The 17,672-nt window shown below is 41.6% G+C and overlaps 1 protein-coding gene across 5 annotated transcripts in view; it reads left to right on the top strand.

The window, feature by feature from the left end:
* The window catches only part of LOC118417031 (membrane-bound transcription factor site-1 protease-like), a 99,353-nt gene that overhangs the window by 52,547 nt on the left and 29,134 nt on the right, over nucleotides 1-17,672 (top strand). For all 5 annotated transcript variants that reach the window (XM_035822377.1, XM_035822382.1, XM_035822380.1 and 2 more), the window contains 2 exons: nucleotides 616-726; nucleotides 12,480-12,589. In XM_035822377.1, the coding sequence (XP_035678270.1) occupies nucleotides 616-726; nucleotides 12,480-12,589 (221 nt within the window). The remainder of the gene's footprint in view (nucleotides 1-615; nucleotides 727-12,479; nucleotides 12,590-17,672) is intronic.

Below are 17,672 nucleotides of genomic sequence, written 5' to 3'. Positions count from 1 at the left end.
ACTCGTTGGCTGGCCAAAATTATTTTGGAGAGAAATTGTATGATTTCAAATCTATATTGATACTTGGATGGGTCATAGATACAGAATTTGATGTTCGGGTATGTACATACATGTTTGATTGGCATCCATCTGTCTTGGGAGAGAATGGCAGGCAGACAGTTACTCGCCGTCGTGACTCGTGGGTTAGGCGACCTGTTTCCCTGGCCTGCAATTGGCTTTTTAAGATGAAGGAGGGCTGTGCACTTCCTTCTCCACCCTCTCTTCTATTGGCGCACTAAGTCCCACAGGAATAAGAACTGCATGTCACTTGTAAGGCGGCCCCAGCAGATGCAGCTTGTTATTTGGAGTATCCATCTCCAAGGAAGAACAAGGATGTAAGGGGTTCCTCCTATCCCTGACTAGTGTATAGTGGCTACGTCATGCCAGAACATGCTCCTTAGTCATGCCACTTCTGTATATTTATATTTAAAGAAGTCAAACCTCCCAGTAAACAGTGTAGAATCATGTATATAGATAGCTGTATACACACTTTTTATTGTACCCTTGCAATTAGCCTTCGGGCATGAATTTGCAAATAAATAAATAAACATAAGTATATTGATGTTGTGTTATTAGGGAGTGGCATCAAGGTGGCGGTGTTCGACACAGGGCTGAGCGAGAACCACCCACACTTCCGCAACTTGAAGGACCGCACAAACTGGACCAACGAGAAAACCCTCAACGACGGTGAGTTAACCTTCACCTGGTGTAGACTTTATGTTTAACTTTGAGATAAAAAACACAGACATCAAAGTTGGTCAGAAATGAAAAAAAAGGCATGCATCAATATTTCTCAGAAACAAGAAGGGTTTTTACCTCATTAAAAATGAAAACAACATAGAAGTTTGTCAGAAATAAAAACGAGTAGACGTTTGTCAGAAATAGCAACAGGTTTGTCAGAAATAGAAATGGATAGATGTTTGTCAGAAATAAAAAAGCAGGTTTTCAAGAAATAATACGGATAGATATTTGTCCCAAATGAAAACGGAAGTTCACCAGAAATTAGAAGTTTTTCCGAAATAAAAACAGGCAACAGAGTCCACCCACCATTATGATATGGCACTTGGATAGAAAGTTTGCTAAAAACTCAAGTTCATTGAAGGACAGCTTGACTTTGAGGATGAAAATTTGATGCTACCCTCGGTATTTGTGAAAAGTGGACCCCAGCTTTTTACCGTCCTGGTATGGCTGAGATAGATTATCTCAAGACTTATGAAGGAATGCTTACTGTTTCCCTCAGACAACCGCTTGCAGGGGACACGTTTCCCCAGCCATATAGAACAGCCTCTAATTGGTGCGGTAAAAGCAGCTTTTGCCACAGGCGACCATTTTGTGTCGCCATTGATTTGCCGGTTAAGCATTTATGGTGCCATGCCTCATCTCCGGTGGCCGGGGACGGAGAAACTGCCCCCCGGACCAAGACTGATGTCTGTTCAGAACGGGAGTTTATTGGAAATGCTGTTTGCTCGGGTCCGACTTGAATTCCACTGGGTCCTACAAGTCTTAACGGCCTGTTGTTTGGGCAAGTTGCTGCATATGTTACACATGCTTGTGTGCTGGAAAGTTCAACTGGTCATAGAGGTGTGTCTCCAACATTGGATTCGTCAAAAGTGTTGGCCTTTACTGGCATACAATAAGGTCTTCTATTTTAATCAAGAATGTGCACTCATCACAATAAGAGTGTTGCTCATTTGACAGCTGTCTTAAGACATAAACGATTACAGATAGTACTTGTGGATTCTCAGTCTGTCTGCACGGACAGATAAAAATCCATCCCAACACAAGGCCACTCATCGAACCCCGTGACCTGCCGTGGGGAGCCCTAGCGTAGGGAATGCCCATAAGGTCCACATCAATCATGCCGTACGGTCCGATGTACAGATGATCTTTTATTGCCTCCTACATGTCCATTTTATTAGATCTTGGGATGAATTTGTATGGCCCTTGGCACTATCAATTCTTGACAGCCTCATCCTTTCATTGCCTCCTCTCTGCACTGGGAATGACCATTGAAATATAGGCTTTGCAAACAAAGAGGAAACTTATTGAAGATTTTCCACTGTCTTACAACACCAAAAATAGCTTACCTCGAATTTTCAGTCGCACTTCCATCGACCTTCTTCTTCGAGGTAAGCTATTATTGGTGTTGTAAGACAGTGGAAAATCTTCAATATGTATTACATCAACACAGATGAGCTTTCATGCTAATAGAAGAGGAAACTTGTTTTCATGGTACATTCAAGTTACTTGATTATTATTGTTCACTATAAACATGCTCCCAACAAGCCACAAATCCATTCTATTCTAGTTCAGGTTCTCTCCAGCAATCGGCTTCATTCAGTACAGTCTGGCGGCTCTGTCCCCATTTAAAAGTAATAAAAGCTCGGTCCTTCCTTCTGTATTATTTTGGGAATCAAGTATTTCTTAGCAACAGCAACAGGTTCAAACTTCCGAATGCCTGTTTCAACACTGTTTCATGTCATTACAAGGACCAGTTAAATGACTTGATATTATTAAGTCATATTAGGGCAGCATATCTCTTTATTAATAATAAAGAGATCCATTGGAAACCGACTCTAGATATTTCTAATTGAGGCCAAATCTTGTAGAACTTTCATACTGAAATTTGCTGCTGTCTGTTCCCAATGTTAGACCTCCCGTTCCCCTCCATGTATGTGATTTATATTTTAGATGTAGTTATCAACTATGGAGGTAGAAAAGGCAAAGAAAGCTACTGATAATGTATTTTCCATCTTGACACTGATGTATTGGAGGAGTTGTCGTAAAAGCAAGTTGCTTTTCATGTGACTGCTTCATTTATAGTTCTCTTTAATCCACTGACACAATCAAATCCACTCAGTTAAATGCTGCATATAAATCAGCTTTGGCAGAGGCACTTTGTTTCTGCATATCTTTACAACTAAAGCAGCAAAACGACATTCTTTTCAGCGTAGATTTACATCAGCAAAAGTTGACATCTTGAAATGGGAACCATTTAGGGAATATTGCATACGATTCAAAGGGAAACACATGGTTTATGGTCTATTTTATTTGTGCAGCTCTTTTAGAATGTGATCATGTGTTGTAAAGGGGGTCTTTGTTGCATGTTTCTTTGTAGATAAACTTGAAAGTTGACATGAATCAGTAGCATCAGGATTGTAGCAGTATCGCTTTCTTAACATCATGATCCACTCCATCACAAGTGCTGTCTAAAGGCATCCTGACAGCGTTTTAGAGCCCCTTCATTCAAGCCTGTGTCCGAGATATTTTATGGAGAAAGGAAAATGTCTTGAGTGCCTGGAGGGACCCATGTTTCATAAACTTTTGAACGTAGAAAGGTCACGGTAGGTCTGTTGGAATGTGCCCCCAAGATACTGGCATATTTCCAGGGCAGAATGGACTCTTCATACATCTGTTGGAAGGTACAGAAGCCTCTTACTTACATCATAAATAGCTGGCAGTACTTAGAAAACCTTGAGTTATGGTTGTGTTGCCAAGTTTACTTTACAGCCTTCTTGTGCAATAATTCAAAGTTGAAGCTTATGAGAGGTTACACCACTGCTGTATATTAGTCTTTCGTAAAGAAGGCTAAGCAGTTGTACAGGTCATCTGACTTGCAGTATTACTGCCCTCAACTGAAACATCTGAATGCAGTTTTGCTCGAGAGTTTTAAAACTTCTCGCTTGGTGGTCAAGGCGGATGTCGAGTGTATCGGAACGACGGTAAGGTACCTCTCTCTCCCTTAACTCAGATCCGAGTCGATCCTCGGAGCCTTCTCTTGAATGTGCTTTTAAAGTGGGGGGAAATGTAGCCATGCCTGCCTCCTGGAGAAAGCTTATCTCCGCCTCGCATGCATATCCTGCGGCGACAGAAGTGGACGAGAAGTACGGCAGGACTGACTGGGGGATTACCGAGCCGTGCTACACTACTTAATTGCCCTCCCACAAGGAGTTAGCTCAGCCCCTGGATGCAAGTAAGGAGATAGCGAAGGACTCTAGGCAGCCACGTCTCCAACAATGAGATAATATAGAGCCTGGTGGTGGGGGAGAAGCTCCCCCGGGAACGTTCAAGAAAGAGATTTACCGACAATGAAGTCTTGTAGTCATTTTCTGAAATCCCTTCTTAGGGAAAGATCTGCGAGAAGATGAAGGTCTTAACATGGGTCAGGTATGAATGGTGGAAGATCAGGATCTGTGCCTGGGGGGGAAAATGCCTCTAGTGATTGAGTATTGTTCAAGATCCTAACATAACAGAAGCGATTAAGACATAATAGCGCCATGCAAGACATTTATTCAGCATCAGAAAATGTTTGAGCTGTTGAAAAATAAGTATTTCAAAGTTTTGATAAAGACATTTCTCAGTTCCTTTCTTCCGTGGCCAGCATTACAATGGAAAAGGAAAGAGAGGCAAGTTACTGGAATATTGCTATATTATTGTGTAGCAGACTAAACTAATTTGACTTCGAAAGGCATAAAAGGGCATTTTTAAAACCTTAGCAATATTCAGAGGCTATTGGAATGTTTGCCTGGAGGCAAATTGCTTGTAATGTAACCATGAAAGGTAAATCACAGTTGAAACGATGCTTTTATCTGTAAGCTAATGCAACATGTCCCAACTGGGAGTATGTGCAGGTAAGCACCCCCTTTAGTTACATTTTGCAAATGTATATTCCAAGAGTACATTGCTTCTATGTGGGAAGTCTGTATATATTGGGAAGTCTATGACTGATCTATTGTAAGATGAAAAAAAATGCTAAAAAGATGTTACAGGTGTTAAAAAAAGAGTCAAGTTCTCCGTAAAAGATGTCAAGTAAACAACATCAAAATTCTCACAATATCTGTCATTTAGGTCATTGAAAGCTAGTCCAGGACAAGGATAGTTGTACATTCAGTATGAAGGATAGTGGTAGCTGTTGACAGGACTGAACAGTGACAGTTGGACAACATTCAGTACTAAGGACAGTGATAGTGGCAGTACTGACAATGATAGTTTTGGATAGTACTAAGGACACTGGTACTGTGGGCAGTGATTGTTCTTGCTACTAACATTCAGTGCTAAGGTCAGTGATAGTTGTGGATAGTACTAAGGACAATTTTAGTTGTGGACAACATTTTAGTACTTAAGATAGCAATAGGTGGGGACAACTTTCAGTACTAAGGACAGTGATAGTTCGGGACAACATTCAGTACTGAGGACAGTGATAGTTGGGGACAACATTCAGTATACTAAAGACAGCAATAGTTGAGGACAACTTTCAGTACTAAGGACAGTGACATTCGGGGACAGCTTTTCAGTACTAAGGATAGTGATAGTTGGGGACAACATTCAGTACTAAAGACAGCAATAGCTGGGGAAAACTTTCAGTACTAAGGGCAGTGATAGTTGGGGACAACATTTAGTACTAAAGAAAACAGTGATAGTTGTGGACTTCAGTACTAAGGATAGTGACAGTTGTGGGCAGTACTAAGGACAGTGATATTTTTAGACAACAGTGCCAATGAAACATCTGACAGCCTTAAGCATTGTTAACAGCGCCAGAAGCCATCTCCATAGCTCCTCCATTGTGAAGAGTAATCTTGAATGAACTCTGTAACAGTTCAAGATTTATGGTGGAGACTTGGGTTAATTTGATCCAATTCCTCAGATCCATCTATCCGGGGGAAGGAAGCTTGATAGGATTGCTTATCCTGTAATCTTGTTACTGCATGTTCCGCGTAAAAAAATCAATACTGTCAACAAGAAGCTTCATTTCAAAACGTTTCCCTAGCTACAACAGCGCTCCTGTGAATGAACCTCAGTCAGCAACATGTGGAAGAAGTTGACTTCTCGCTTGTGCAGTCTACCAAACTCTCCGGAATAAAAATGAATGCATTGGCAATATCCCAAGTTGAACCATTTTTGTGTGAACCGAAATGTAGTCTTCCTCCTCTGGTGGATTTATGGCCTTCTAAATCCCTTCGCAATATGGAAACCGTAATCAGTGGAGAGTAGACAAGGAGACCTGGGTCCAGAAAGAATGTACTTTATTTGGCCAGTTCATAACCTGGACAGATGAAGTCATTTTGTGGTTTTGGAAGGGTAACCCAGTAGATAAATCTCCAGCTCCCTTTGCCACTCATTTATCGACAGGTCTATTAGCGTCCGTTCGACCAGCGCCAAAAAGGTTGACCGTTGGATTTGCATGGATTTCTCAGTGTGGACTTGGCATTTAGTAGTAAGCAGTGAAAAGTTTGATGTTTTCTGCTATTTCGGACAGCGTTCTAGAAGGGTTTTGTGGCATCCTGGCAAGGAGAGCTGTACTTGAGCTGTACTTTTAAAATTGATTAAAGGAAGGGTTAGGTTTAGAAGTCCTGAATACATGTTGGGATTTGATTTTGAAGTTCTTGTTTAGCTGAATGAATAAAACTATTCATCACACATAGATGTGCACTGACGTCAGCCTCTGAAAAGAACCAGGCTCAGACTTTGATGTGAAGTCCTCTTGCGTACCAAAGCGTTACATAAGTTCGGTTGAAGTTCTCGCTAAGCCGTAAGGTAGACAGATGTGGGCCTATCGGCAGAGGCTCAGTCGAGTTTACATAAAGCAGAAGTGAGACAGCCAGAGCGTTCGACTCATCATCTGTGACCTGGAACAAATGAGGATAAAGTGTGTTGTTAGAAGATTAAACATTCACAGCCCCGGTGGGGATTGAATCCCTGACCGTTAGCCCCAAAGCACCGCATGATTCCAACAACTCAGGACAACTCAACATATATTTTTCTATCTGAGTCAAGCAGGACAATTTATTCATTCTGTGGTAAACCACAGTTACTGAAGATCAAGTGAATGTGCTGAAATTGTATCATACATGTCTCCACTTCCCAATAAAAGGAAGATGAACATTGAATTCCAAGTTTTGCCTTACTCTTATTCTTCTCCCCATCTGCAAAGTAACATCATAAAAATTTGGGTCTTTTTTACATCTACAGATGCCAAACCCAGCTTGTCAAGTTATAGCTGACAATAATATTTGAATTGATCTCGTTACAATAATGTCAGTCACTGTCCTTGTCAGATTTCTACCACATGTTTCTCGTGGCCATGTACATGCAATTAGCCTTTGGTAGCGAGTACACTTTCTAGATAAGACCTGCAAACAAAACAAAGCTGGACATTTTCTTCTCTTTAGTCTGAATAATACCTGAAGTTCCGCAATATACCAGCTCAAATGAAAATAATTTTTCCTCATTTTCAGCTCTAGTGATTTTTGCAAACTACTTCAAAATCTGTCTTTCACTTGAGAATGGAAAAAAATAATTTTTGCTTCACAAGTACTTCAAAGTGTGTCTTTCACATCATCATCATCATATCGTTCTGCGTCAGTACTGCAGCCATTGGCCTCTAGCAGGTCCCAGTTGGAAATATAAATGAAGATGCAAATGAGAATCATACCTGCCCAAAGACCTAGCTAAGAAATACAGGAAATATTCTGGTACTGGTCCAACATATAAACATTTGTAATCCCAGTAAAATTTCTGTTTCATATTTATTGCTTTTGACAAGTACCTCCTTGGTGTACAAACGTGGTCAGTAGATGAATTGAAATGGTCTCCCAGATTGCCGTTAATTGTCAGTCCCTTGTCTATTGCATTAAGTGGAATTGCTCATACCAGTCCCACACAGATGACAGCCAAATTACTCCACCGTTAGCAGAAGATAAGAGAAGTTGGCATGCCTTAAATGGTATCTGGAAATCACATGCATATAAAGAGACTGTGTCTGGCAAACACACAACTCCAATTGATGAATACCTGTATTTGCTTTGTTCAATGTATATACATGTCAGATGTCGGTGTGCCTGGCAACTTGACTAATTGGGAACGGTGCAGAACTTTCGCATCAGGCAGGATTGCCCGTCGCCAACCAATCGCAGGAAAGGACAGAACGCGAGGAAATGAAGGGTAATCCCAATGTCGGATCACTTTGTTAATTGGTCTGTGGCAAGAAATCGATGGTTTGTCGGAAAGGAATGCAATCTTGGCTTGTTTGAACAGGCAGTGGAAGGTGTTGAGGAAGTAGGCAGTTGTCAATTCATTCCCATGCAGGGTGACTACATTAGCGGAATGACTTCCTTTGATATGTGGCCCCTCGAAAGGTGGCGACACTGCATAATGCACCCAGAAGGTAATGGAACTCCTGGATAGCAGATTGTGCCCATTTAGACCCAGATAAGATGTCATCTATGTTTTCAGTCTACCTACAAGTAGCGTAATTGCTCTCGGAGTTTCTGTGAATTGAAGAACTCAATCTAGTAGTAAAAAGTCAAGGCCTCGTGCATTGTGTGTGTAAGTAGGTTGTCTTATCAATTAATTTGGAAATGGAAGCTTTCAGTAATTTTCATCTGTGTTAAGAAAATATTAATTGTGTTCAAATTTAGGGGCCATTAATGGAATATCAATAAGCACTCAAGTTGAACATTCACTTGACGTATACACAAAACTATATCTAACCATGATCCAAGTATATAGACAGACATTATGTCGCTGCCCCCCTCCCCATATCTTGATGTCTACCAGTCCTGTTTGTCAGTCCATATAACTGTCTACATGTATGATGTCTGTGCCTGCAGATTAATTCATGTAAACAAGATATCTAAACAAAACATGACATGATATGAATATCATACTTGTGCATACGGGTTTAGGAGACAGCACTGTATTTTGTATAGACTTGCATAGCTATAAGTAGAACTAAGGATTGGAAGCAACAAAAAAAGGCAACAAATCTTATAAATAACTGAATCAAAGAGGTTGACAAAGACAGACTCTCTGAATTTCTGTCCTTCAACTTGAGCTTCCTTCTTAACATTCATGCCTAGTCACCAGTTGCGGTCTTTATTATATAGGGCAATTAAAGAAGGGTGTTCCAATTGAATCCCGGCTGTACAGCAAGCATCACCCTATTGATTAGACCCATGTTCAAGCGGAGGACGCAATCAGGCAATATCGGAGATGAGACTGTCACCTTGGCATGCTTGCATGAGATGTACATCTCTGCATCACCTGGTAAATTTAGCTGACTGGGCTGACATGTTCGCAAGTTGTATGTATTAAGTGTGGAGATAGAGTGTTGTTGTCTTCACTAGAAGGTTATCTTTTCAGTGGCGTCCGTGCGTCTGTCTGTGTGTCTGTGTGTCTCAACATGATATGTATGATATCTCAACATGACCTCAATAAGGCCTTAATGGATTGTCTTGATATTTGGAATGTGGGTAGGTCTTGGTGAGACCTCAAAATTAGGTGATACTGGGTCCCCTAGTGGCTTGTTATGGTGCTGCAGCAGTATTTCTGTTTTTGATGTCCATTTTTGGGTGGAAGATAGCTCTTATCCACATCATGAGTCTAAAATGTAGGTGGACCCGACCAACATGGCTTGAAATTTCATTTGTGTTGGAAGAATTCGTTCCTTGACAAAGACTTGTAACGGCCACTGTTACGTTTAGTTTCTGATAACACAGCGATGTGTCTGCCAAAGCTTTCACACACAAGTTAGGAATGATGGTTTAGCCAGTAAGTTGTTACCAGTTGTCAGTTCAAACTGGAGGGCAATCACCTATGACGTGTCCTTTTAATTCTAGTTCTCCATGGAATTCAAAATTGCTTAGAGATGCTTCCCAACAACAACCAAATCTACTGTCATGTATCTCCTAAAATGCTTTGTTCATCAGACTAATATGTATGATCTACGTATAGAACAGCTAAAAACAGCTCTATATATATGGGGTGATATTGCTTGTGCTCATATTGTCTTAGTTCATGTTGTATCGTATGACTCTCCCCTATAAGTATATCACAGCTATATATACAGTATATCCTCAGTTACTACATGTACCTATTATTAGTTGTCATGTGGCAGAGTATTCTGTCTTCTCGGTTCTAGTTTATGACTGGCTAAAAGGTGAAGTATGCATATATACGTATGTACCAGAATCTATATTAAAGACCTTTAGTTGACGAATTCTGCTTTGCTACTTTGAAACGTTCGTCAGTAGACCGCCGGAATCCCACGGCTTTAATCAATGAAGAGTGGTGTGGGATGCCTAGAAAGCAGGGGAGCCATGATTCTAATGCATGGCGACAAGCGCGGCCGATGCTCTGCATACCATTTCTGCCTCTCCGCTTATCTTTCCTCGCAGCTGTGAAGGTCAGGGGAAGAAAACTCGCTGACGGGGTCAAATATTAGCTCTCCCTGCCCATCAGACATCGTTTTCGCCGCAAACCCTGTATTTTAGCGCCCGAAGATGCGCGTGTGAAACAGAGCCTTTCAGCACCCCAAAGTTGTTACGGAAAAGCAGGTAATGACAATCCGGGGACTGTGTGGCCATCCGTCATGAGATGGGGATAGTGATTTTGTAGGCGGCGGTGTCCTGGAGGGGAGAAACCCAGCAGGCACTACACCAGATGATCTACAACGCCATTGTTTATGCAGGAGAGGCGGCACTCTCCCGGTCCCAGATCAGATGAAATTGCTTGATAGTGACAGCTTGTGTGTGAGGTGCGTGTGGATTCGAGTCGCCGACACAGACAATTATGCCAGGCTGGACGTGTTTGTAGTATCAACAGCTGATGTGGGCCCCGGCTCGCACTTCCGAGGTGTATCCATAAGTCAACATGCCGCGGGATTTAGGTGTCTCGTCACCCTTTTAATCTGGCTCCAATCTCATCCCATTACATCAATATAAAGTTTCTCTGTAGATTACTTTGACCCAAATGTCCTATTTGTTCAAGAACCTCGGGAACAACCCTGCCTCCAACAATGTTAAAAGCATGAAGTTTGTCAGTCGTGTATGATTCCTGCGTCCATTACCCTTTCCTGGGAGTTCATAGGTAATACGAGCACGGGGCGTGCGGCGTGCTCGCATGTTGATTGGTTGTGCTGATTAGCTTCCCCCCCGCAGGGACTCAGAACCCTACTGGCAATCCTGCTGTGAAGTGGGGAAGGGTCAAAGGTCGCCTGGCTAACTGCCTGCCCCAGAATCCCCGGTAAAAGCACTCTCTTGGCTGTAGTCTCTCCATTTGGATACATGTACGTGTGTTTTGACTCTTCTCTATATTATGCTTGAACCGTGTATGTGTCTAAACCGATTCATATATAATGATAATTTTGTTGCGTGTATCTCCGCAACTAGACCTGTTTTGTCACAACTCCTCAAAGCCTTTTACGATCAGTAGCTCAATTTTGCTTTGTTTGAGCCGCATGCACATTAAATGAAGACAGAATTATGACAGTTGCATCCGTGATACTGAAAGGTTTTAGAGAGTAGGTTGTATGTTGTATAACAGATCTTGCCCAGTCTATGAGAAGATACATGTACGTAATGTAGTCATCCCAGGGTGAGCGAATGGGAAGGTTCTGAATATTAATGACCACATCCTCTGCATGTATGCTCATTACTGGGGAAGCCATGCAACAGGGTGTTGTGTAGGTCATTGCACATGGCGCCATTTCAGCATTACAGAGGACTCAACCCCACTCTGTACCCGACTCTCTTGTAGTAAGAAGGAGCACCTCCTTGTGCGGGTTGTTTAGATCTCCTTGTTGTCACTGTTTTGTCACTGTTGGTGCTTTCCGTAGTGCTGAAACCCTTGTGCTTGTGCCCTCTACTGTTGGCGATCCTCCAGGTAAATGCATTACCTTTTGTATACTCCCATAAGCTGTTATGTGCATGCACAGAGCTCAGATCTGCCAGCTCCACTTAGATACGGCAACATTACCGACGCGGAGGCATTAGCAGTCTAGGAGCGAATCCGCTGACAAACAAACCAGGACAGTTGCTTTTTACGGCTTATGATTTTCAGACATGGCATTTGACCAATGGAAAGTAAAGCTAGATAACGTCTCGTAGCCCATTAACCCCGCTTGGTTTAGTCCGGTAATGTTGCGGCATTTCTTTTACACAGAAGAGCTACAGTTCCTCCTCCTGTTGCAACCTGCTAGCCTCTTGTTAATACATACAGCTGAGGTTGCTACGAGCCGGGGGATTGGTATTGCCCTGGGGCCCCTCAAAATGGTACAGACCAATTAGTGCGATTTCTGGAGACGGGCCCTTCAAGTGTCTGCATAGCTGCTCCCAGAGGTGACAAGTTCTTCTCGGGAAAGCACCATGTTGTTTGTGCATCTAGGTTGCCATGTTTTTTTCTCACTTGACGGTTAAATTTGCCTACGTTGTTATCGTAGTCAAACTCTGGATTCCAGTAGAGGTCATGAATGCAGTTATTTAGTGGGGATATGTCAGCCTATTGCTAAGCTATCACTGACTACTTTTTTTGACAGAAATTACGCTGTTTTGCTACGTTTTCAAGGTAAATTTTGCTTTGACGGCACGTCTAGGTAGACATTTTATCGTGCACCTTTTGACCTGCATCTCACTTGTTTCTCGCCATTTTCTTTCCACCTGTAGGTTTGGGCCATGGGACTTTTGTGGCGGGGGTCATCGCTAGTTCCAAGGAATGCCAAGGCTTCTCACCAGATGCCGACTTGCACATCTTTCGAGTCTTCACCAACAACCAGGTAAGATCCAACTCCTTAGCTAGGATACGAGACATCACTCTAGGAGGTCTGGGTCTTCTGAGTTATTTTTGTCCTACAAGAAAGCGTACATGTATTCCTGTTAATACGTGTTTGGTTTGTACTGTTAACATAAAAACATGTTACAAAGAGAGTCACATTTCTGGCACTGGGCCAAGCTGTTTGTAAGAACAAACAAAAAATTATATACATGCAGAAGACAACAAAATGTGTGAAGAAAATGATAATAATTTGTCTATGTTTCTTTATACTCTTGTCAGCATACATTTCCTCCATACTACTTTTACATGTACATGAGTGACAGGGATGTCTCGCCCTGCAAATGACATACAGAGGTAGTAGGAACATTGTGAGCAAAAATGTTTTTTTTTCGGCGGAGAGAGGAGTTGGAGGGATAGCAATAAAGGACAAAGATGGATCAATTTTTCCTGTTAATGAATGGTATCAATAATAATTTTTTCAATGGGAAATGTGTGAAATATGCTGGCTGAATCATTCCAGAGGAGGCTGAGATTTAGTAGGAAGGCAAAATCTTGAACCTGAAATGAAAGAATGGTTTATCACTATTTTACTTGCAATTGAACAAGTTTAAAATTACAGAATGTGCATAAAAATAACATCTAAGTCCACACAAAACAGCAAATATTCCAGTCTCCTCAGTCAAGATGTTTCTGGGATATTTTTAACACATGCTGACTGGTGTTCCGAGAATGACGTACCCAGTTCCAAGACCCAGTGATTTGGGCCATGAAGATGGTCTGAAATGCCACAGCGGCTTAATGTAATCCTGTTAAAGGGAAACATCAAAAGGTGAGGCAATTAGGGGTTACAGAGAGCTTTCAGGCCGATTGGCGAGTTTCAATCCAACGAGCTTCTCTCGTCCCATTGCAAGTCAATCAGATGCATTAGGTAGAGCAAATTTTTTAAAAGACCTCTGTCTGTATCTACCATGCCTCTAACTACTGATATTAAAGTCCACAGACACATACTCATTTTACCCTTTGAAGAGAGGGGCCTCCTGTTCTGGTTAGTCCAAATAAAGGATAGTTTACAGATGTTATTGTAGACGATGTCGTAGCCAAATATTAAGAGGAGGCATCTTTGCCCTTATATGTCCCTACGGTATATATATTTGTCTATTTGAATACATGACGCTGTCATGTTGGCTACCCATGGAAACTGGTTATGAATACTGGTGTAGCCAAAACGATACTATCTGCCCACATTATCACGTCTCTACTAGTCGTCTATGGAAATGGAGGAGCCTTTGTAGTACAGCGAAATTGATTGCAAGGCTGGTAGGTAAGTTGGTTGGACAGGAGATGGCAGCGATAAGGGCAGTGCAGGAATTGATCCATTTCTGTCAGCATTTGAGACATGCTCAGCAGCCGGCTTCCCCAGTAGATTAGACTCAGAAGGGGCTCGAGAACATAATAGCATTTCCTGCTTACACTTGGTATGTGGTCGTTTACTTTCTATAGCCTTCCTTTCAATGTGCACACATGATATGTTTTAATGATGTATTTCACTCCTGGGTGGAAAGGGATCTAGTCTTTGTGGGGATCGTCTCCAAACTTTCAAACTGACATCGTAACAACCTTCTTTCCTTCATTTTTTTCTTTTTTTGCTGTGGAAAAATCATAGTGTGCCATCTCGTATCAACACTAATTTTATTCATACCTTGTCTTGCAAAGTTGTTCATGCATATGCATGTACATGTAGATGGTTTGCATTTTCTTAAGTGGTGCTTAACATTAATTGTGAATGACAAATAAGTAGCAAGCTAGTCAACTTACTGTCTTTTTTGTGGCATATAATGACCATGTTAGTGTACAAATCTAGTCCTTTTGTTCCTCTGAGAACAAATGACAGTACAGAATGTGAGACTTTGACTTTTGAAATGACCCAGAATTCCAGTTCACCTGGCAATAATCAGTTGGAGACACTGGCTCTCTCTGACTGGGTGGAAATGACGGATCGTCAAATAAATAATGCTGCCTTTCCCGCCTAATTGGCGATAACGGTGTGCGGTCGAACGGCCATAAATCTGCTTCATTTGACGCACCGGTAAGCAGATGCAGCCTGTTGAATGAGCTTGTCCAACCATGCCTCATCTCTCCTTAGCAGCCATCTTGGAGTTTCAGAAGTTCCTGTGAGTGTAACATTGTGATAACTCACCCATAATGTGAGGCAATCTTCTTAGCTCAGACTTACATGTAGACCTAAGAAGAAAATTGTGTTTTTTCTTGGTTATCCAACCAACACCAATGAATACTTGCCGACCCTAGCCTTATTTAAGGTGTCGACTGCAGGCAAAAGACATAAATTTTTTTATCAGACGTCTGAGTGATGACTATTTCTAGTATATGTTGCAATGGAAAAAAATGATATGAATAAACCCACCAGGTCCCATTTATGTTGGAAGCCTGTCTGTTGAAAATACCAGTGTCCTCACGCAACTCAGTTTTGTATTGTTAACAACTATACTTGTTGGATCACTTCGGCAGAAATCTAAAAATAGAGAAAAAAGGGAATCACCACCCACCAACCCTATTTTTTTCTCGGCCGTAATCAGATACACGTCAACATTACTTTCCTAAGCCTTCTCACTTCCGTCTCCAACTATTGTAGTGCATGGATTACAGAAAACAAGAACAGCAGTAAACAAAAAATTGGAGAGAGCAATACAGGCCTGCCTCTATAAAACACTAGAAATGGGGGCAAGATCACAATGGTGTTGGGTTGTAATAGATTTGGTGCTTCTAGGGAAAAAGGCTGCAGTATTGTACAATCTATATATGTTCTCCTATCTCTCTTCCTTGTGCTCTTCTGGTGAATATACTGCAAAAGACATTTTTAGGAACAAAAACTGAATTAAACAAAACTGTCAGGCAGTGATTCAGAAATATTTTGTAAAATTTATACCTTTCTTTTTTTAACAGCTGATTTGGATAAGAATTTAAAGCTGCAAAGTTGAGTGTATAATTTGCCCTATTCTACCCTTGTAAAAGTAGAATAGGTCAGCTGCTACTTTTATTTTCATAGCCAGCAAGTGCATTACTATTTTTTACTTTTTTTTAATGATAATGCCCATTTAACAATATGATATATTCAACCTCAGCGCAGCTCGTCATTGCTTTTTTGTCCAACTTTATGTCTCGATATCAAGTAAGCCGTGACGAACAGCGCACACTCGCCACCGTTATTGGGTTGATGGGCGCAGGCTACCCACCCGTAACGAGCAATAAGTGCAATTGCGGCACGGTTGACTTGAGCACTGCCATTGATAGGCCAGGTCGTGCCATCATTAAATCGGCATTCCCGCCATTATGACACGGCAGAATTTAGTAGATAGAGGGAAATGGCGCAATCATTCCGTACAAGGTGATAATATGCCCCCGTACTAAGGCCCGTTTTGCAGGGGGTAATGATGGAGTGTCGGCCCCGATAAAGCCATGCCGTACGTCTCCACGGCAGATAATTACATGAATATAGCACACGGATAGGTTAGGCAGCAATTCACTTGCTCAACACTTCATTGAGCAATCGTGCACCCTTTTATGTGACAAAGTGATTTATGGTCGAAAAAGGGGTTGTGTCCTATTCAAGGCTGTTTTCTGCCTTAAATTTCCTTCAGTCTTACATTGTTTAGGAGTCCACGTTTTTGATTTTGGTTGTTAAGCCTGTCATTCTAAGCTAACGAAAATACATTTTTATCAATGTCGTGTCCTGAAGTTCATGTTGGCCGGCCAGTTGACATTTTTGTCTCTTCCAACAAGCAACTTTCTGTCCCGAGAGAGATAAATTTATTCTGGACACAGCCCAGGTAGGTAGTGTACCAGCCATCATAGGTCTTCCTGTAAGTTGAAAGTTTCGGTTCTACAGTCTACATATTTCCTGTGATTTTTGTGGGAGATACAGTAGAACCTGGTCACACAGCCACCTCCAGTCACCAGCCACATTAAAACAGTCCCGTCTATTTTTACATTACACGTCATAGTCAACTCCACCCTGTCCTATCTACCGCCTGTCCTTAGCAACCATTTTTCCTATGTCCCTGAAGTTTTAAACCTTTTTGGCTGATTTCTTCCCATATGAAATCCAAGATTTTCACTTCTTAAGAGATGTCCAATAGCCCAATGGCATTTTTATCAACAACATGTTCTTAATGCCCCTGTCCATCAGAGGCTGCGAATGTTGATGGCATGATATTTGACAGAAATTCTTTTTCTATGTTATTTTGTGTTATTCTGTCTTTTGTTATATCATAGTTTTACACACTGTGTCATGTTCCAATTATGAAATAATGCATCACACATATCCAATTTTGGTCTCTCAACTACCTGAGATGATGTAATTTTTCCATGCAGTTTCGGCTATACTTACCAATGGAAAGAGAAACCAGGCATGCTGCTTTACACATCCATTTTAAGCCCTCTTAATGAAACAAGTTGAATTTGCAACCCTGTATGATTATGGCATGCAATTCCCTTGCCATTTCTAACCATCTGTGTACATATACATGAGATGTCTTTGTGAGTGAGGGCAGGCCTTTATTTGTAAATGCAGATTCGGTTCACTGTCTCTGTGTTAACTGCAAGTACAGCCGTGTATGACAGTCATGTGAGGGACTAGTGGTGTCAGTGCCACGAGGTGAGAACAAGGGAACGTAGCTTAGCTCCAAGCAGGAAGCCAGCTTTGAAATTCGAGTTAATTCTGCATCTTTGCCTGGAAGAACCTGTCAGTTGCCTTTGAATCACTGTTAATTGATTGGCTAGGGAGTTGCAGGGAAGGTAATGGGACATTGATGTATGTGACAGCCTCAGATATTACCATTTGATGAACATGATAATTCCTATTGGGCTGTCTGTGGGGATTAGGAGTAGATACATCGTCTGGCAAAATGCATCTTTCATGCGAACTAAGTAAGTAACGCATCACACAGAGAAAAGTCCCAACATGGGGAATTGACTTTGAGCTCGGTTGAGCAGCCATTATCAGTGTTAATCTGCCTTGACGCACATTTGAATTTGGAGCAGAATCTTAAGAAACAGCAATAGATAGA

This window comes from Branchiostoma floridae, chromosome 6, assembly GCF_000003815.2.
Source record: "Branchiostoma floridae strain S238N-H82 chromosome 6, Bfl_VNyyK, whole genome shotgun sequence".
In the NCBI taxonomy this organism is placed as follows: domain Eukaryota; kingdom Metazoa; phylum Chordata; class Leptocardii; order Amphioxiformes; family Branchiostomatidae; genus Branchiostoma; species Branchiostoma floridae.
This window is presented reverse-complemented; position numbering and strand designations above follow the sequence as displayed.